Consider the following 21,701-nt stretch of genomic DNA (forward strand, 5'->3'; position numbering starts at 1 on the left):
GATTCATTCTAATCACATCAAACAGCATGAAAAATTATAATTCTTGTCTTTGAAAGTCAAGCTGTCATAATCAGAAAATTTACCTAAGGAATTAGTCCATGGAGTGCCCAAAATGTGTAAGGCATTACAATTTATGAAGTATGAAGATTGTAGGCATTCCATCATAGATGACAGCAAGAGTTTGCAGTTTTGCCAAGTTTCAGAAGTGTAAAGTTCACTACAAATTTGATAGATTTGTTGCCTTGTTTAGAATTATTCTGCTGAATCTTATCTACATATTTTTTTTTCTTATACAGAAAGGGAAAATGAGAGAAATTTTAGGACCCCTTTTGGGGTTGCTATGCTTTCTTCTGACTGGCACCACAGTGAAATGCCAAGGCAAAGTCAAGCCTGTAACAACTCATCTTTCTGCCAAATGGAGTCACACACCTCTGCTATTGGAGACGGCAGAGTATATGAGGGAGGAGAGTGTCGCTACCTTCTGGGAGTTTGTGGAGGCTGTTTCACAAAAAGATTTTACTCTTTTTACTAAAGGTAAGCAGCCACATAATCATGCTTGATTATGAGTTTGAATGATTAATTACTTCTCAGTTACATGTTGGTGTGATTTATAATATGTACTTTATTTGCATTTCAGGAAGTGATAAAGCAGCTTATAATGAGATCCTTGGAACTGCTGGTCAGTTTTTGTCTTCTTCACAAGTCAGCATTTTGAAACTTAGCCTGTCCATGAGAGTGTACTCTCCAAAGATTGAAATGTTTCGTCAGATTGCTTTAGACAGAAATCTACCTACTGGAGAGGATTGTACTGCTGTATTTGATATTAATGGAGAGCTTACATGTGATATTGAGACAATGAAGAAGTTGGTAGAAGCAGGTTCAGGTACAAAACCTGTATCTTATGACGTGGACCATCATTATCCTGGAGGAGAAAATGCTAAGGTAATTTCATAATATACTGATCATTATCTGCAGGTGATATCTACTGTTTATATTACAAAAAAATATATTTATAAGAACTCAATTCTACTTTCATATTATCAATCAACGTTAAACTCTCTTTAATAGGTTGGAGCCACACTTTATGCTGAACTGGGAACTAAGGAATTCCGAGTATATCACTTAGCACTGAAAGAACTAGTTGCATTGGGCAAAATAGATTATGTTCTTCGACCATATGTAAAGGTAAGAAAAAAGTTCAGATTCTCTCCGCCTCTCTTTCCAATTCTTTCTTTTTCTTTCCCTGTCCTTCCTTGCCCTCTACAGTTTCTTATGCCATAGTGTCACCTTGTCTCAATTCAGCCCTGTATGTACTTTTGATATGTTAAAAATTGTCTTGTATGGGAGTTTGTTAGTTGTTTAAATTATGGAGGAAAAAAGGAAGTGCAATATTCTATTTGATATGTGTTATTTGAAGGGAATAAGTACCTATTTTTTCTTTACCTTGTTTTACTTTTTAGTGAAAAAGGTGTTGATGCAACACATTTCTATGATGATTAACCTTTTATATTTAGCAGGAGACTAAATATTTATATTTCTTTAAAAACACTAGCAAAGAACTGAGAGGGATTTATCTTTTTTTAACCCTTTCCCGACGGGGCACTCGATACGCGAAGACCCTTATGCCGGGTGATTGCAATATTGCATTGTAATCGTCATGCTGGCACGACGCCCCGGCATCGGGAGTTTGGCTATGTCACACGAGTATGATGCACCGTCGTCATAGGGTTAAGATCTTGCAAATTAAAAGGGAAAAAAAATGTATGTTGATAAAGATTTGGAATTTTATTAATAGAAACAATGTATATGATTTTTCCAGGAGATAACCAAAAAGAAGGTTCGATTAAGTGGATACGGTGTGGAGCTTGCGATCAAGAGCACAGAATACAAAGCACAAGATGATACCAAAGTGCAGGATGATGGCAGCCGACAGGAGGAGGATGACGAACAGGAGGTGGAAATCGAGGGATTCCTCTTCTCTAAACTTGAGTGAGTTTTGGAAGCTTTGGGGGAAGGTTTATTATGGATGCAGTTTGGGGATACGGTTTTGTATTTTATTTTATTTTATTTATTCATTTATTTATTTATTTATTTATTTATTTTACTAGGGTTGTGTTTTTTATATAAGGTTTCATAATTTGTTTGTGTTACACATTTTCATTTATGTTTTTATTATTTTTGGTAATTTTGTTATAGAATCCTTTATGCAAGCATCTATTTTCCTTTATTAAAGTTTCTGAACATGACTTACTTGTCCACATTCTTAACTTTGATATGCTTTTGCCCACAGGTCACTTCACCCTGACAAGGAGGAGGAGCTGGAACAGCTTCGCAGCCACTTGGTGGAATCCCGTCACGAAATGGCACCCATGAAAGTATGGCAGCTGCAACACCTAAGCATGCAAGCTGCCCAGCGTATTATGACAACACCAAAGGAGGAGCAATTAAGCATCTTTGTGCACACAGCTCAGAATTTCCCCATGCTAGCACGGTCGTTAGTGAGGACAAAGGTGAGCTTATTTCACAGCTGATTTGAAGTGATTGCAAAGAGGAGAATAATATCAAGGACTTGTCTTATTTTTCATGTATTCTACAATTAATGATCAATATATTATTTTCATTGTTTGTTTATAATGTGGGGTAATGTTCATTTTATTCCCTTCACTTCATCCCAGGTTGATGACAAGATGAAAAGAGAGATCTTGAAGAACCAGAACCAGCTGAGTGCGCAGATGGACGTAAACCCCTCTGACGCAGCTCTCTTTATTAATGGGATGTATTTTGACATGGATTTCACCGACATCTACACCCTCCTTGACCACATCCGAACAGAAGACAGAGTCATGGGAGGCCTCTACAAACTGGGTAAGAATCCTTTTTTGTTCTCCATGTTGATAGCTTTATAACTAAATGAGAATTCATGTTCTGTATTGTAATTCAGATGGAAATGGTATTCTTTATTGTCTTACCTTATTTCAAAGAATTATTTTGTTATGTATTTATTGTATATTCTATTCTTTTGTATCTTCCATTTAATTGCAAGATGTTTGTTCTCATTGTTGTCTCTGAGTTTTTGTAATTCTTTAATTACTCAAGAGATTGGGTTCTTTTCAGTGAGTGAAATATATCAAAGGAATGTTTAAATATAAATTGAATTGCAAAGTATTATAGTAGTTTTACAACTGATATCACAAGTTTCCCACAGGTAGTTTTGATGTTGCTTTTTGATATGATATTTTCTTCAACAGGTGTTCCAGGGGAATCCCTTAGTACGTTATTGAACATTGATCTCAGTGAAAGTAAGCAGGATTATGGTATTGACATCCGTGACACTGCCATTGTTTGGATGAACGACATTGAGAATGACAGAGCTTATAGCAAGTGGTCATCATCAGTTGGGGAACTGTTGAGGCCAACATATCCTGGCATGTTACGCAGCATCAGGAAAAATTTCCATAACTTGGTAGGTTGATGTTTTATTTTCATTGTTTATGCAACTTTGTCAGGAAATGTTACATGTTATGACGTGCACTAATGATTATAAATTATTCTAATGTGCTACAAAAATTTTGCAGGTAATTGTAGCAGAACCAGAGAAGGCAACAACAGCTGACCTGATAAGGTTGGTTGAAGGTTTCTTGACCCACAATGCTCCTGTTCGCATTGGATTGGTAATGTCTGTTAGCTCTGACCAAACACTGAGGGGCTATGATGATGCTGGAGTGGCCATGCTTTGTGCCTTCAATTACGTAGCGCAGAACTTGGAAGGCCGTGAAGATGCAAACTACAAAGCACTTCAGTTCTTAGTTGATGTAAGGACCTTTTATTGATATTTGGCTTTGTATTCACCATCTTTGTGATTTAAATGTGCTAAATTTATTGATGTCCAAACTCATTATGATTATTTAAGAATAACCAAGATTATTTATAATAACAGGTGTACTCCAATGTCCAAGGTGACATAACAGTAGATGATGTAACAGCCCATTTCAAGAGCAAGTACCGAAGTGTTGACCTTGAAGATGTGTTTGGAGAGGATTCAGATTATGATGTTGGCCGTATGCTTTCACAAGATTTTGTTGAGAAAGCTGGTATCACAACTTTGCCTCAGGTAATACTGGCTTTTGTCTAGTTTGTTTGTTTTTTAGAAGTTCTGAAATAGCATCAATGTATTTTACAAAAGAATCATAGATTAGTTGGTATGTTTAGTAAATTGAAAGAATTTTTTTTACATAAAACATTTATTCCATTGAATATACCTTTATTCCATTGAATATACATCTAAATGCATGTGAGAAAAAGTCATGACAATTTTTGTTATTATCAGGCATTGATGAATGGTGTTCCTCTGCCTGAGAAACATTTGAATGCTGATGAATTTGAAGAAGTTGTACTGATGGATGTTATGAGGACAACGCAGACTTTGCAACGAGCAGTTTATAAAGGACAACTTGAAGACAAACATGATGTTGTGGACTGGCTGATGAGTTTACCAAACATCATGCCAAGGTTAGTGCAGCATGGTAGCTCAAGATAGTCTTACTGTACACCTTTGATTGTCTTAGGTTTTTATATGATTTTTTGTCTTATCAAGTTTATTGATATGTTCTTTTGTATTTCAGGTTGAATGAAAGAATCCTAAGTACAAAGAACTCTAAATTTATTGATCTTACTGGTTCATCTGAAGAAACACTTAGTAGTGTGCCTGTCGAGTCTTTTGCAGCACAAAAAGCACCAGAGATGACAGCTACTCTGGCCAACTCTTGCCGTTACATCACAACAAAGAATGATCTGATATTGCGACCTTTGACTGTATGGATTGTGGGAGATTTTGATACCTATGAGGGTAGAGCAATACTTCTAGAAGGTGTAAAATACCTGGTATGTATATATATGTGTGTGATCTTTATATTTTTTTATAGATTAAGATATTCCAATTTATTTCAGTGAATATTATTATGAAACATTTGTATAAAAGAGAAGAAGAGAAACATGTACATTTGAGCAAGGTTGGACAATTAACTAACTTGCATTATTAATTGTAATTTTATTTTTTCAGCGAGAGAGCAACAGCATTCGCATCTCTGCCATACACAATACAGATCTCTCTAGTGAAGGCCCTAAATTATTCAGCCGAGCGGTAGAAGTAGCACAAACAACACTGCCTCCAGCTGTTGCAAGGCAGTTCTTGGCAAAGGTTCTTGAGAAGGATAATGCAAAAAAGATCATTGCTGGAACAAAGAAGTGGACAGACTTTGAAATTGCTGTAAGTGAACTTTGGGTTCTGCTTTTTGTTTGTGAACAAATATTGATGTATTATCTCTGGGATCTGTATTTATTTTTTTTATTGTTATATTTTTATTATAGTTGTTATTAAGAATACATAAAAAATAGATATATTTATAGTATCATAAGATTGTGAAAAATTTAAATGATATATTTTGTGTTGAATTGTTTCTATTCAGTAAGCATTGCCAGGTATTATCAAGAGTATGAGATGTAATGTACTCAAAGATAGGTAAACCACTACGCCTAGAAATCATAATGTCTAATAGTTCTTCAGTAATTATCCCTGCTTGACAAAGATGATAGACCCACAGATATGAGTTTTTCCACCCTGCTATTTGTCATATTAGCATGCATATCACATTGTTTCGAAGTTAATGATTTAGAAGAGTACGTATCTACTTTGGTTCAGTGCACAAGAATTAGGGTGTATTGTAATATGGAGAATTATGATATCAGATGTATGGGAAAAACTGTGGTGTAACTCCTTTACAGAATGGGACAAATTTAATGATGATGATTATACTATGAAGATTGAGGGTAATGTGCACCTAGAAGACCTAATAGAGGAGGAAAAAAAGTGAAATTCAGGAACCAATACCCTGTCACAGAAATCGTCTAATTTTAATTTTGCATTTCAAGTTATGTTAGAGTTTTTTTTTTTTTTTTGTATTTTGGCAGGGTCTAGACATGGATGCCTTCACATCACGAATGGATTCATTCAAGGATTCGGTATTTAAGGCTCACTCAGTATTTTGTAAAAAGGTTAGTATCGTCCATTTTATGTTTGTGTTCTGGTATCTTGTATGTGTATTGTTTTATTTGTGCAATTGAAAGCAAGGGTCATTTGCTCTAACATTTTGCTCTTCGTACAATAACCTTACTATGACTTGATATTCAATAGTGTTTCAACTGATTTTTAAATAGGCTGAATTACAAACCTTTACCATCATGGGTTTAATTTCCATAACTGTTACAGGTTTTGGCTCTGTCTGCTGGACAAAGGACTGTTGTTGCCAATGGCAGACATCTGGGGACATTCAAGGCAACAGAAAAGTTTGTTATGGAAGATTTTGGCCTTCTAGAAAAATATGTTCATTCCACATTTGGAGAGAAGCTTACAGAAGTGTTGGTTGGTGAAGGTGAGGCTAAACAGACACTTTTTCTTAGGGCTACTCTTCTCTCAATCACCCTCCTTCCCTTGCTTATTCCTATCCTTTGAAGGGAATTAGCATTAGTTAGAACTCTTTGTCATGGTAATAAACTTATGTCATTTTCCATCAGAAGTAATTAGTATTTTGTGAAATTTGTATTATGAATGGTTTTCAAATGTACCAAGGATGGATGGATATATATATATATATATATATATATATATATATATGCATATATATGATATATACTATATATATATTATATATATACTATATATATATATATATATATATATATATATGTATATGTATATATATATACATATATATATATATTTATATATATATATGTATATATATACATATATATATATATATATATATATATATATACTCTTGTAATATTGAAATTGGTTTGTTGTTCCTCAGTTAGAGTGTGTCATGAAGATTAAGAATTTAGTTTTTGTGCATCAAAGCATATCAATTGTATAGCTATTACTGTGGTTATTTTATTTACATTTATTTTTATTTGTGTCCCCCAGTTAAAGGCGATATCAGCGACCTGACAATGAAGGTGGCTGGTGTCCTTCAGACTAAGCCTCAGTCCAAAGGACGCACAACAGTTAACCTTCGCTCCGAGCAGTACTCTGTGGTCAAGATTCCTCCCAGAAACCCTAATATGCCTGTGTTTGATATTGTCGCAATATGCGATCCAGTGTCAAATGCCGCACAGAAGATTGGTCCGATCCTGATGGTATTGCAAGAAATTGTCAACGCTGAAATTCGTGTTGTCCTTAATGCAAGGGAGAAACATTCAGAAATGCCACTTAGAAGGTAATATTGATTCCACTGTTTAAAAGTAACAAGATTTTCCAAAAGAGATTTTCTGGGAACAGTTCCCATTTTGCTACACATTTTTGGGCTCTGCTTAATTGTTCATTAGTATCACAAGGGGTTGGCAATTGGAGATATACATTTTAAATTTAGAAAGGTAACTGTCATTGAAATTAATTGTATGTAAATTTTTACAGTATGAAAATTTATAGTAAGTCCTACCTTTTACCATCTTTCAGATTTTACCGTTATGTACTAGAACCTGAGCCACAGTTCACAGAGGCTGGCGATATGACGGCTGGACCCTATGCTCGGTTTACTGGTTTGCCAGAATCATCCATTTTGACTCTGAATTACCATGCCCCAGAAAACTGGCTGGTAGAAGTCGTAAAATCGGTGTACGACCTGGACAACATCAAGCTGGATTCAGTTGAATCTGGAGTTCACAGGTATGCACATATTGTTATATTGAACTATGTATAATGCCTTTAACTAAATTAAGTTCGAGATTTCTGGAGAAGTCAAAACTGAAAAAATGTAAAGATAGAAATGGAGATGGACTGTGTAAAATTGATGAATAATATTTGATAACATATTTTATTCTAATTAACCATGTAATATACCAATTATTGTAACTCTTGATATACTTGTGACTTTCGTTATGTTATGATGAAAAGGTATAGATAATGATCATGCTTAACTTGATTTTCTTTCTTCTTGGTAGTGAGTTTGAGTTGGAACACTTGTTGCTGGAGGGTCACTGTTTTGAGCAGTCCTCAGGAAATCCACCAAGGGGACTCCAGTTCACACTGGGTAACAGGCAGCAGCCAGTTTTGGTATGTGAATATTTTTCTTTATTTAGCTAAGTTATGTATTATCACATATTTTCCATATTCTTTATATTCTGAAAGCATTTTTCTTGTAAGGAGATTAGGTGGATGATCTTTTTTGGATTATCCAATGCTAATGATAAATACTTTATATTATAGATAGTTTGGTATATTTTAAAAGATTAATCATTTATGAGCCTGAGTGGTGATAACATTCTGTATATGCAAATTCCATTTTATGTTGATACAAATGTTGCTTTTGTTGTTTCTTCAGGTTGACACCATAGTTATGGCAAACTTGGGGTACTTCCAACTGAAGGCCAATCCGGGAGCCTGGCTGTTGAGGCTACGTCAAGGGAGATCTGCTGATATATATACCATTGCAAGGTGAGAAATTGAAATTCTTTTCCCCTAATATTTTCATTTTAAGTTTTGCAAGCAGCAACATGAGTAGAGTTTATATTTAAAGACAACTTGGATTATCAGTACCACCAAACCATTTTCACAATGCTCACTCATACATAATATTTTGTAAGACATTGAACATATTATGTAGTATGAACTTTCTGTTGAATGAAAGGACTTTGTTCACAGCCATGAAGGCACAGACACCCCTGTTGGATCCGAGGACGTGGAGATTATCATTAGCAGCTTCCGTTCACACGTGGTGAAGGTCCGTGTTGGGAAGCAGCCTGGAAAGCAACACTTGGAACTCCTTGCAGATGAAAGTGAGGAGTCAGGAGGACTCTGGAACTCAATCACCAGGTTGGTGTTTTTATCCTCCTTCATTATGCACAAGGGAGAAATATGTTGGATTTTGTTTGATAAGTGTGTCTTTACAAGCTCGTACATGCTTCTTTTGTGTGTTGTGATTTCAGTTGCCCAGAGTCTTTTGTTCTTAATTGTGAAAGAGACAATATTTTTTGTTGCGTCTAATTAATGATGAACGGATACTTCGTCATGGTAGTCAGCTATTAGTGTTTAGTATAGAAAACTGTGCTTTATTAAGATCGTATACCATTCTTGCATTTATTATGAAGCTTATCACAATATTTCTTATACTCTCCTTTAATGAAAAGATTTATTGGAAGCACGCCTTTGTATCAGTTGTTGTAAGAACAAATTGAAAGCATATATGATTTTAGAGATATAGTTGAGAAATGCTACTGATTGTTGACCACCAAGATGAAATAAAATGCAAGGTCTCTGTATATAGTTAATAGACTAACTAGAAGTTTCTTGGCTTTATTGTGTTGGTTTACTTTCAGAGGCATGAATCTTTTAAGCACAAATATACCATGTTTATTTCATCTTTGTTAGTTTAATGGTTTCATATCTGTACTTCTGGTATATTTGTTTTACCCCTTTTAAAAAAATAATCTCTTAGACCCTATGTGATGAGGATTTCATACAATGTTAAAAGGTTCTTTTTTACACTTCTGATTCTCACATTCATGTCAATATGTTTGTTAGTATTTTAAGAGACCCTTTGGTTAGTAGGATCCCCCAACTTAGTCATAATGATTTTGTGCCAATACCATATATTTATTCTTACCTGAGCTTTAGTAAGAATGAGGTCTTTAATGTGAGTAAAATGCAGTATGAAATTAGGCTGATTCTTTCTCTTCTTTATTATATGTTATATTGTTGTAATTATTTCCCCCAAAAAATTCATGTTGCAGTGGATGTCTCCATGCAACAGATTAGTGCAGTTTGCATCCATTGTCAAAGTAGAGCTTGCAAGTTGTGTTCAGAAAAATGTTTCCTTGGCTGACTTATATCAGAGTTCATTTTAAATTTTGTTTGTTTTTTTCTCTTAAATTGGGTACCTCATTTGTAAGACATGCTACCAAACACAAAACCTCATTTACTCATTCATTCTCTCCTTACCTCCTTCCTCCCTTCCCTCCTCCCCCCTCTTTCATATTTTCACACACTTTAACACTTATATTTTCTTTCTTTATCCCCCTCAGGTAAAATGCCAATGTTATTTTCTAAATGAGTTTAATGATAACTTTTTGTCATTGTTTTTATTTTGTTCATGACTGTTTTACAGAAATGCTTATTTTCATTTAATTTCTATATTTTCTTTTATGGGTTTCAGTATGCTTACACACCTTTATCCTAAGGAATTTGCTAATACTAAACCCTTAAGTGTGACAGTATAGTATAACAGACTTCCCCTTTTGTTTTTGCAAGCATGCCGATTGTTGGACCCATAGTTGAAGAATGGGGGGTCCTGTTAGAGGAACTTTACTCTCTAGCTAAGGCTCACTGGTACAGGTATAACATAATCATGTTGTACTGTAGGTGCATGTAGTGTGCAGTACTATGTCATGAATGCTGTGTTGCCACCAGAAGTGTCATGGCTTGATTGTATGTATTTGTAAATGTTGGATTGTACAGGCAGTTCTAGAGAAGTTGAGCACACAGTAAATATTTTAGCTTTCTTTTTGTTTGAATGGTTTATTGACAGAAAAAATTGTGATACCCTAATTTGATAAGGTGGAAAATGATTTTTTGAGTTTCTGAGAAAGAATTTGGAAAATGGTCCTGTGATGATACATCTATGGAGTAAGTAAGATTTATGCAAGAATGCATTTAGACATAATATAGGGAATTACATTTTTTGTATGGTATGTTTACATTCACTTCCCCCTATATCAATTGTTTTTCATGGAGGGGCACAGTCCTTGCCAAATTGTATTTCCCATAATTCACATTTCTGGTAATCAGAAAAACAAAGTTCTTGGAATGATAATGGGGATATATATTCAATTCACAGTGTAATTTTATTATATGATTAGTTATCCTGTATGAATATGGCAATTTTATGTTTTCCATGATTTTATGTATTCACGATTAAGCATGTTCACGCACTGGCTTATTCTGTGTATTTCCATATGAATATATATTGATAACTATATAGAAAAAAGTTTTTTAATGTCAATGTAGAGATAAAAATTTGTTTGTATGTTGACATTTTTCAATTAATATATAGTGTATATTTGATATTTATCATGGTATTATTTTAGTAATTTAACAAATATCTGATTATTTAATTATACACATTTACACTAACGCTATTTCAAATTTATTAACAGCATTACAAAGTAATTATTTAGATTATACTAATTACTGCTGTGTGGTATTTTGAGAGGTAATTTATACATGATCTTTTAAATATCTCACATGCAACTTAGAATAAGCTAACACAGTACTAGACACTGATGATAAAACTGAATTCACTTTTTATAACACTTTGTAAATGATCGGCTGGAACATGTTCTGTTTAGATGTTCATGCAAGTCTTTCTAGAGCAGTGGTTTCTTACTGGCGATCCCCTGATCTATGGGGGATAAGCAAAGATAGAGTGAGAGTAAGCAAAGATAGAGTGAGAATAAGCAAAGATAGAGTGTGAGGTTCAGAAGATCAGTTAAAAAGGGGGCACCAGTGTATATAAAGGTGCTACAGATAAACTTTAATTTCATATGTTGTTACTTGAGACTTTCAGTGATTACGTAAAGTAAATTTTGTTGTTAATTAGTGAAATTAGGTTAAATAGACCCTTAGAAAATCAGGGGTGTTTAGGAAAAATAGTTTAAACAAAAGGGGTCCTCAATAGTAAATTGTAAATTACAGCATTAACACTAAGACTTTTAACTGAACTCTTATGAATGAATGCATTAACACTCATAATTGAACACCTGTTTTAGAACTAGTAGACTATATAGAAATAAAACATTTATGACTTTCATTCAGTTTCAACATATTTATGATTAATTAGCCCTTGCAACTCTGCATACTATTTAAATTATATATATATTTTTTTCTAACTTAGCATGATAGATAGAAATTCTCCTTTAACCGCATGTGAATATTGAATCCTTGGGAATGAAGATTCCATGTGAATAATCCACTTAGCTTTGAACTCACATTTTGAAATGCCATGCTTTATTTTTTGTACCTTACATGCTTTCATTTATGTTTTTGTATTCTTTCCATTGTTCTTTTTTCTCCCTCTCGTTTTCATATCACCTCTGTATTTATTTTAAAAAGGAGCATTCCATATGATCAGCTTGTCTTTGAATAAAATTTAGGCATTTGCGTCAGGCTAATATAGGATTGGTATTGCTCAGGTACTCTTCATTTTCATCCTTTAATCTTAAACGGTTGATTAATTGATTAGTGTCTGATTTTGTAATGTCTTGATATTTATGGTTAAATGTTACATATATTTCATATATAGTCATATCCTTATATTTTGTTATTATTTTTTCTTTCTTTTTTTCCATAATATTGAGGTATTGATAACTATATAAGAGGATGAGAGTATTTTTATATTGTTTCTAATATAGGTAAAATGGACACAGTAAAGTCTCAAAAGCATTGAATATTAATAGTCAATACCTTGTCCAGGATATTAATGTTGGAGTACTTGATATATGTTTATCTTTCATCTCTTGATTTAATTTATTCCTACACAACTTTCTTGTTTTCATTGGAAATTATCTTCTTACTGAGGTACGTTAGCACCATTGTTTAAGTTGCATATGATATGACAAGATAATGAAAAAGTAGTGGGAGTCATTGGTTGCATACACTATGTGAATGGCACACAATTAGATGTCCTAATAAGCCTACTGTAGATGGAATTATATGGAAGTGGCCTGACACAAAAAGCCATTTTAATCTAAGGGACTAGGAATTTTCTGTGATTTGCTCACTCTCTTTCATCTCCCATTTTTCCTTTTCTCTCATTTTCATCTATCCTTTCCACACCATTCCCCTCCCTTCCATTCTGACCTCTCCATTCCTCTCCTCCTTACTCCTCACCTCTCCTCGTCTCTCTTTTTCACTGTCAATCATTCAAGTAATTGAATACTTAGCTGTTGAGACTTAACTACATGCATAAATGTATAACTTTATTTAGATAAAGTCAAAGATACATATCCATAAATCTGTTGGTCAGTGATCAGGATCTTATTCCAATGTATCTTGCACACAAATATATGTATCTTGCACTGAATATCTGACTGATTATTCAACAACTTCAGCACCTTCAGCTCAGGTGGTGGCAAAGAGGAAGAAGCTGAGAAGGTAAACATTTTCTCTGTGGCGTCCGGGCACTTGTACGAACGTTTCTTGAGGATCATGATGGTGTCCGTCCGACGCCACACAAAGGCCCCAGTTAAGTTCTGGTTCCTCAAGAACTTCCTGTCTCCAAATTTCAAGGTTAGTATTGTTGTGTGATGCCAATGACTGATGTACAAAGTTCAGAAGTAATGTATAGTGTCAAGTGTTTTGAGTTTTTGTGGAATTTTTATAAACATTTGAAATCCATCATTTGATAATAAGAATTGTTTAACATTGACATTGATTCTTGCAATATCACTTCAGGATATTTTGCCACTGCTTGCCAAAGAATATGGCTTTGAGTACGAACTGGTCCAATACAAATGGCCTAGGTGGCTCCACCAGCAGACAGAAAAACAGCGCATCATTTGGGGCTACAAGATTCTCTTCCTTGATGTGCTTTTCCCATTAGATGTTAAGAAGATTATTTTTGTTGATGCTGATCAGGTAAATCAAATTGTATCTTCTTTGAGGTGCTTTAATTATTACTTACAGTGAAATACAAAGGCTTTTGTAATGTGAAAGTATGTAGATTGAAATGGAAACTTAGGGCAATATTTGTGTCTCCAGGTTGTGCGTGCTGATGTCAAGGACCTGAATAATGAAGAGCTTGATGGTGCTCCCTATGGATTTGTACCTTTCTGTGAATCACGCAAGGAAATTGAAGGATTCAGGTAAAGATAGGACAGATTTATTGCATTATATTAGATTAGTGTTTGCAATATTTCCAGTAACACTTATTTATTTGGATATATAATTCTTTTCTTTCATAAATGCCATGTTGTAGTACATGTGGACAATACAAGTAGCCTTATGTCTTTGAATATTGTTTATCCAATTGCTATTTTCTGATATAAACACTGACTTGCTGTTCTATCTTTTTCAGGTTCTGGAAACAAGGTTATTGGCGTAATCATCTTGCCGGAAGAAAGTACCACATCTCAGCTCTGTTTGTTGTCGACCTGAAAAAGTTCCGTAGGATTGCAGCTGGCGACCGACTCAGAGGCCAGTACCAAGGGCTTTCACAGGATCCCAACTCGCTTTCAAACTTGGATCAGGTAAATTTACATTTGTTTAGTTCTATAGAGTGACAACATGCTAAATAAATAAAAGATTTGAAAAAAAATAGAAAGTTTTTTTTTCTCTCTTGATCTCTATCATTGTTTCATAATGTTTCCTTAACTTAGATGTTTATTGTCATTTGAGTTAGATTACAAGAAGCTCTTTCCGGGAAATGTTGGTTATCTTATATAACTTCCTTTTTACAGGATCTTCCCAATAACATGATACATCAAGTGCGTATTAAGTCATTACCTCAAGACTGGCTCTGGTGTGAGTCTTGGTGTGATGATGACTCAAAGAAAAGTGCCAAGATTATTGATCTGGTAAGTGAACCTTTTTTTTTTTTTCTTTCTTTTTTTCTAAATTTTGATTTGAAAAAAATATATTTACATATTCAGACCCCAAGTATTTCCATTGCATTTCAAGAAGCTTGGAAAGTACTTTTCACAGAACATCATATCTATTATAAGCTCTGTAAAATTCTTTGAAAAATTAAAAAGGCAGGCAACTTTTCAATTTCACATTCATATTGGGTGGGCCATTTTGTATGAAAATAAAGGATCATTAAATGAGACTTCTGATTGACTTGCAGTCTCAGTCTCACTTCTAGCACCACTACCATTACCTACCAAAATCACTGAGCATAGTATTTGCTACTTGCCATCAAATTCCTTTGAGTGAGAGTGGTGACCTTCCATGCAACTGACGACTGACTGGTTTTATGGGGACCCAAAGATAGGAGGGCATGCCACATCACATTATTCTCATGTAATAGGTCTCCAGTCTAGAAATGTGTTCTTTAATGTCTTAAGAGACATTTTAGAACATCATTGCCGTTTGAGGGTTAAAGTATAGCATTTGGGTATTTATTTTTATTGTTCATCGTAAATTTTTTGTCCAAGTTGATTTATCTAAATTTGTCTTTAAAGATTATCATTAATGTTATATTCATTATAATACAATTAAGATACAAATTATCAAACAATATTTGCAAACATCTTTAAGTATTTCTTCTCGTCCACAGAGCAGCCAAGTCAATGAGTTATTTTTTACAATACATATTTTTTTTTCCACAGTGTAATAATCCAATGACTAAGGAAGCAAAATTAGACGCTGCTCAGAGAATAATTCCAGAATGGACCAAATATGATAATGAAATAAAGGCTGTATTAAAAGGGTTCAAACAAAATAAATCATATGCAGAAGGTAAGTAGCTTAGAAAAGCTTTACTTTTTCAGGTAAAGTGGCAATAAATACAGTAGACAAAGAAATGAATATTTTAAAGACTAATGAATAATGATATATATGAATTATCAAACAATATTTGCTAACACCTTTCTCCATTTCTTCTCGTCCACAGAACAGCCTAGTCAATCACCTCATATAGAACTATGATGCTCATGTATGGGGGGTAATGTTTTGTAAGTAATGTTTATAGATGTCATATGATTTATTTATGAACGCATCCAATGTTCCGAGTGTTAGTTTTCTTGCAGTTCATTCAAGATCATTGTCCTCTTAAGAATATTCATTGGAGATGTAAAATTCATGTTATTTGTATGCATTGAGTCCATATTTTTATTTATACATTCCTTTAACGACTGCAGTTTTTCTGTTCAAATGACACTCCTTTGACAAAACAAACCTTTTAATATCAAAGTTATTTTTCTTTTCTTTTCTTTTTTTATAAAATTTAAAAAAATAAATAAATTATGAAATCTTGTTGTCTTTATCCTTCTGTATCTCACTGCTGTTTCTCGCAATGAAGAAAATATCAGATGATTATCCTATAATAACTAGCACACAATAGCAATATTCCGCATGAACTAAAACTCATTTTCATTTTTTTAGGTATTAGAAATGGTTGGTTGTTTTACCAGTGTAAACTTTCGAAGTTACATATATGATAATATAAATAAACCAATGACCAGAGAAAATGTTTATGCACAGACAGAAGGAATGATGAATGATGACTTTTTATGCCAATATTACATAGTTTTCTTATAAAGGATTGTGTTTAACAATAGCTTAGTGAAAGAACTAAACATTGGAAAAAGAACGAGAAACTATTTGTAAACAAAAAACGGCAAACCTAAAACATGTAATGTAATATTTGTAAATGAAAGCTAAAAAATCACATTAAGTATATTTATTGGAAGTCTTTTATAAACACAATAAGATTAAGAAAAATGAAAAAAAATAAAGAGGCATTTAGATAATATGCCAAAAATAGATGGTGCATGCAAAGATGTCAACGATTTGTGTTTAAAAGTTTGCAGACAAAAAAAGGGATTTGCAGTCCTATTTTATATTCCTTTCAGGATAAAAAAAATTTGGTTTTGACGTTCTTTCGGGTTATCCAATCAAACGCAATCAATGTTCTGAGGAATTATAAAAGGGATAACCATGCCTTATTTTATTAGGTGCATTAAAGTACATCAAACCTCGTATATAAAAAAAATTAAAAGCACAGAAGTGAAGATTACCAAGAATACAGCTGTTGAACAGAACCACTACCAGCAGCATCAAAATATATGTCTTTTACTATCTTATCAGTTTGCCTTAATATGACAGTTTGTTATTAATTTTTGCCAATACAGAAATAATGCACTAACATAATGCGGGTTTGATTTTGGTAAACTCGTTATAGCGTGAAGATTGCAATATATAGGAGCACAAGCCTCTCTCCCTATTTTATAATTTTGTTCTCTAGGTCAATTATTATTATTATTATTATTATTATTATTATTATTATTATTATTATATATATATATATATATATATATATATATATATATATATATATATATATATGCTGAATGAATTATCGACTCTCAAAATATTGTATCACTAAGTAAGTTACACCACCTCCATTTCTAAAGCAGAATCAGTAGCATATCCCCGTAGTTGACCTTGCTGCGGGCATCGCGAGGTCTTTGTGGTCGCCCCTCACACGTAACGTACCGTACTGGACCGACAACATATGGTTAAATGGCATACCCATTGCTGCATTCACATTACACCGTACTTGTACTTCACCAGCACGGCCCGGCACCGACAATCGTTGGTCACCATTCTCAACGAGGGTATTTTGCCGTGTCTGAGAGGAACTGTTCAGAAACGGAACCTGTATGTGTTGGAACACGTGCAGGGAACACGGGACCGGCACTGATACATACCGTGACCAGCAGCCGAGTAGCCATGTGTATTATAAAATGCATACAAACTTGCACATGAGGATGGATGGCTTTGATTTTTACAAGACCGTAAAGGTTATTTGAAAGTAAATTAGATTATTTACAAAAGTATTATATCAAGCTCTCTATTCTGATGTAATACATTGGATTTAAAGAACAACCCAAATTGCGTGAATACATACCATGCATAATTAATTACAAGATATTCAGTTACCCGAAAGCACCAAAATCAACGACTTTAGTTCCATTCTTAGACTATGTGTAATTTTGATTTATCATTTAATAAACTAACTTTAAAAAAAATAGCTTCTCCGTTGGTGTCATTTTTGTTCCCTTTAGTGATGGTTTCCTCAAGAAAAATAAGTAATTCATATACTGATACTTCGACATTCTGATGTACAGATTAAATTTTAGTTCATCAAGCAGTTTTCTTTATAAGGTGTGAACTAATCTCCATCTGTTTTCTTTCGGTGAATTGCAATTCCAAGCATTTCATACAATAACTTATTTAAGACAAATATCAAACTAAGAAAAAAAACTGTATCTTGCCTTGACATTGTCAAGGTAATCTAGAACAGGTGATCCATAGTACTAGCCCATAAATACGCATGGTTACAATAAACACATCATCTCGTATCAGTGATGACTTACAGATATTAGTTTCATATGAGATTCACAACCTGTAATTGTACGGATGTTAGTATGCTGTTTGTAAATTTTCCCGCTAAATACTCTCTCCACATTGGGAAATGTAGTGTAGTTAGTCCCAATAATAATGCGCAGAGCTCTTGTATTTTTTTTTTTTTTTTTCCAATTTGATGTTTTCAAAATGCCATTGTGGGGTTACGTATTCACATGTAGGTCTTGCAAAAGTCGTCCATATGCGGAGTGATTTGATTTGAGTTTGGATAACATGAATATTTTTCTTCCACACTTTGAAAATATTTTCTTGATGTTGGACCATTTCAGTTGTCTTTACTGATTATTACTCTTAACAAACTCACCTCAGAGGCATGATCTAAGGTGTCGCTTTTATTGTCAGGGGTTCTTCGCAGCCTGCTGATTTATTAAATTTTAATTTTAATTTGATGCGTTCCTTGGTGTTTATCTGCATTTTGTTCGCTGAAGCCCATTCTGATACGTGGATGAGGGAATCCTATAACAAGATGGTGCTTTGCCCTGGTTTATGTGCGAGGGCAAGTGTCATGTCGTCCACGTACTTGTATTTTTTAACATGTGGGATGTTATCCTCATTAACCATTATGAGGAATAATGATGGGTTGAGGCCCGTTCCTTGAGGGACACTGCAATGCAGTCGACTTCATGAGAAGTCTGGTTGTTTGCTTGTGTCCTCTGATGCAGTAAGAAGGAATCCATTTCAGCTAGACCTCGTGAAATATTGGTAGTTCAGTTGTTTGGAGTGGGGGATTAGCCTGTTGATGTTTGCAAAATGATTGTTTATGATGCTAGCTGCTCGTGCGAGTTGACTATTTCGCTGATTTATTTGACGTAATTACAGTTTTTCTTGTCATTAATCATACCCCTAATATGGTTGTACCATGATTTGAGGCTTGCTTCAGTTTGATCAATTACCTGTTTATGATAATTCTGTTTAGCAAATTTGATTTCTTGTCTTACCGTCTTTGCTAGGTTTTTGTCGAATCAATGTTTTTGTTTTGTGAGCTTTTTGTTTTGCCAGAGTATCTTTGATCTTGTTAGTGATTCACGGCTTGTCCTGTTGATGCCAGACTAATCTATAAAATTGTTGTTATTTAGTAATCGGATCAGGAGTGTTGATAACCTCAGCCCAGTCATGATTGCATGGATGACTGATATCTCTTTGGTAGCCAGAGCAGCGACAGATTATATTACTGTTGCTAAGGGATGGGAGGGAAGACGGACTCTCATAAACATGTTCTATTGTTTACGATGTTTTCCCCACCTACTTAAGAGTTAACGCAAATGTAAGCTCATCATCTGGGAAAGTGTTAAGGTCCCCTATTATGATGAAAAAGGGGCTTTCATACTTAGCTTGGAGGTAGGAAACGTTTTCGATTATGCGCTGCCTAAGGATATCTTGAATAGGAGCTCTAAGTGGGAAATATGTCCCGCAGAATACCCGCACACTGATTTTACGAGGCAACCAAGTATGCCGAGCTGTGACCCATAATATTTCAAGGTCGTCAGTGGATGGACTGATGGACTTCATAGCGTTACATGGGATTGTGTCTTTAATATAAATAACAGTCCCGCCACCTCTTTTGCCCTCGCATATTTTGTTGAATGACTGATAACCTTCTATGATCCCGAGATTTTGAAATTCGTTTTTTTTAACCAGGTTTCTGTAATTACTGCTATATCGACAGTATTTTGTTTAATTTTGATGTCAAGTTCGTCTACTTTTTTTCTCGGGCAGCAAGCTTTTGCAAGGTAAATGCTCGGCAGTGTTCTGCTGCATCTCGTTTTAGTCGGTGTTTTTGTTGACGTGTCATTTTCGTCAAACATGATGCTCGTCAGGTTGCCAGTTTTTTTCCCACTTCGGGGAAGTTAACAAGCTAATGGTTTTCGAAGTCTGCCTCTCCGTGCTTGTGTGGCAATTTGTTATGTAGAACTAAAACACCTATGGTTTACGTGCTCCCTGTAGATTTTTAGCAATGCATATTTGTTCTCTTTTCTTTTTCCTTGCTCTGTAGGGGTTATATGTTTCCTGCCCTGGTCTGCTTTGTTGTTTATGTAGTTGTTTATCACAGCAGGTGCCGTGGTGCCGATGTCAAGCTCGGCAACACCTGGCGTGTGGTGATACTTTGCATCACTCCATTGACGGTTTGGTGTGGTCGGTGGACGATTTTTCCTATTTGCAACAAGGGAATTTCTTCCGCGCCTCCGTCACACGGATGAAGCAGGGATGGGTGGGTGCGTGCGTGCATGTGTGTTTACAAAAAAAAAAAATAATAATAAATAATAATAATAAATGAATAAAAATTACTGTCTGCAAATGAATACATAAGAGTGGCTACAAGTAATATCTGATAAAAAGAACTCGTCTGAAAGCAACCTCATCCTTGCACAATCAGTAATGTCACCATTGGGTTCAAGTGAATGCCACTCCGAAGGCTTCACCTCCGTGCCGTCCAGCCAGCTTCTTTCCCGCACGCCCACCCAGACATCTGTTGGCATAAGGGTAAATACGTTAGATAATGGGATGTCAGTGTTAACTATTGCGAAGGGGATATGTATTATGTAGTATTGTACAGTCGAAAGCACTTAAGGGTCGTAGTCAAGAACGTGGCGTGTAGTTGACCCCAAAAGAAGTCAGTAAACAAAAATAGTCTGACAACCGGTTATATTTATACTTAAAAATAATTATGCGGGGCTACTACAACACTATCGCCACGATTTTTTCCCGTCAGCCAGGTTGGGACAGTTCTTGACTACGGCCCTGCCCAAGATTCATGGCCCTACCCCCTCTCAGACGTCTGTACCGGCAGCCACAGCTAAGGATGGCGAAACACTCTAATACGCTACTATTACCTCCCCCCCTTCTACCGTTCTACCACCCCTACTCAAAGCCAAATAACTCGGCATTGCAAAGCCGGGAATATGTTTACTATTCTACATCTGAAATATAATTATTAATTCGATGATTGCGGTTCATGAGTTTAGCTGGTCACATTCAGTTGGAACACACTATTACTGGCTTTAATAGCTGTTTATTAGTGAAATATTTGACAAATCGTAATCGGTCAAATATAAGTAAAGAGATTTCATGGTAAAATACTATTAGCATGTGAGACCACAATATTAATATTAACTGTTAAATGAAATTAAAATCCAGGCAGCCCATAACAGGCACACTTATGAGGAAAGGATGAGGGATGGGCACGGGGGTCGAGGGTACAGGGTTTCGCAAAACGATTAATCATACTATGCACGTACACTCACGAAAACAGGTCGAGAGTACAGAGTTTCGCAAAATGCTAATTATACTATGCATGCAAACTCACGAAAACATATCATAACTTAGGCAGCGATAACGATCAATTAATGGTCTGTCAATTAGAAACCAAGGGCGTTATTTGTCGAGCCAATCTATGAACGCGTTCAAAGTTTGACTGATGAGGTTCTTATTACCGATGCTGATTGGCTGGTGAATGCACTGCCAGGCGTAGGACGAAAATGGGAAAATACGTCTAAAGGCTCAT

At 34.9% G+C, this 21,701-nt stretch overlaps 1 protein-coding gene across 9 annotated transcripts in view; it reads left to right on the forward strand.

The window, feature by feature from the left end:
• The window catches only part of Uggt (UDP-glucose-glycoprotein glucosyltransferase), an 18,329-nt gene extending 2,309 nt beyond the window's left edge, over positions 1-16,020 (forward strand). For 3 of the 9 annotated variants that reach the window (XM_086551013.1, XM_086551011.1, XM_086551012.1), the window contains exons 2-28: positions 297-534; positions 638-942; positions 1,069-1,185; positions 1,820-1,989; positions 2,291-2,510; positions 2,676-2,865; positions 3,249-3,463; positions 3,576-3,812; positions 3,938-4,111; positions 4,328-4,509; positions 4,623-4,881; positions 5,060-5,266; positions 5,968-6,051; positions 6,266-6,428; positions 6,983-7,274; positions 7,514-7,723; positions 7,999-8,110; positions 8,379-8,491; positions 8,699-8,869; positions 10,304-10,387; positions 13,162-13,339; positions 13,505-13,687; positions 13,811-13,914; positions 14,127-14,298; positions 14,509-14,625; positions 15,379-15,508; positions 15,663-16,020. In XM_086551013.1, coding sequence (XP_086407139.1) covers positions 306-534; positions 638-942; positions 1,069-1,185; positions 1,820-1,989; positions 2,291-2,510; positions 2,676-2,865; positions 3,249-3,463; positions 3,576-3,812; positions 3,938-4,111; positions 4,328-4,509; positions 4,623-4,881; positions 5,060-5,266; positions 5,968-6,051; positions 6,266-6,428; positions 6,983-7,274; positions 7,514-7,723; positions 7,999-8,110; positions 8,379-8,491; positions 8,699-8,869; positions 10,304-10,387; positions 13,162-13,339; positions 13,505-13,687; positions 13,811-13,914; positions 14,127-14,298; positions 14,509-14,625; positions 15,379-15,508; positions 15,663-15,697 — 4,653 coding nt within the window. In that variant the 5' untranslated portion in view covers positions 297-305 and the 3' untranslated portion in view covers positions 15,698-16,020. The remainder of the gene's footprint in view (positions 1-296; positions 535-637; positions 943-1,068; positions 1,186-1,819; positions 1,990-2,290; positions 2,511-2,675; positions 2,866-3,248; positions 3,464-3,575; positions 3,813-3,937; positions 4,112-4,327; positions 4,510-4,622; positions 4,882-5,059; positions 5,267-5,967; positions 6,052-6,265; positions 6,429-6,982; positions 7,275-7,513; positions 7,724-7,998; positions 8,111-8,378; positions 8,492-8,698; positions 8,870-10,303; positions 10,388-13,161; positions 13,340-13,504; positions 13,688-13,810; positions 13,915-14,126; positions 14,299-14,508; positions 14,626-15,378; positions 15,509-15,662) is intronic. The other 6 variants (XM_086551015.1, XM_043013805.2, XM_086551014.1 and 3 more) reach the window with 3 other exon arrangements.
• The last annotated feature ends 5,681 nt before the right edge of the window (positions 16,021-21,701 follow it).

This window comes from Penaeus japonicus, unplaced genomic scaffold (genome assembly GCF_977035675.1).
Source record: "Penaeus japonicus unplaced genomic scaffold, GWHDUDI00000001_assembly GWHDUDI00000024, whole genome shotgun sequence".
NCBI lineage: Eukaryota > Metazoa > Arthropoda > Malacostraca > Decapoda > Penaeidae > Penaeus > Penaeus japonicus.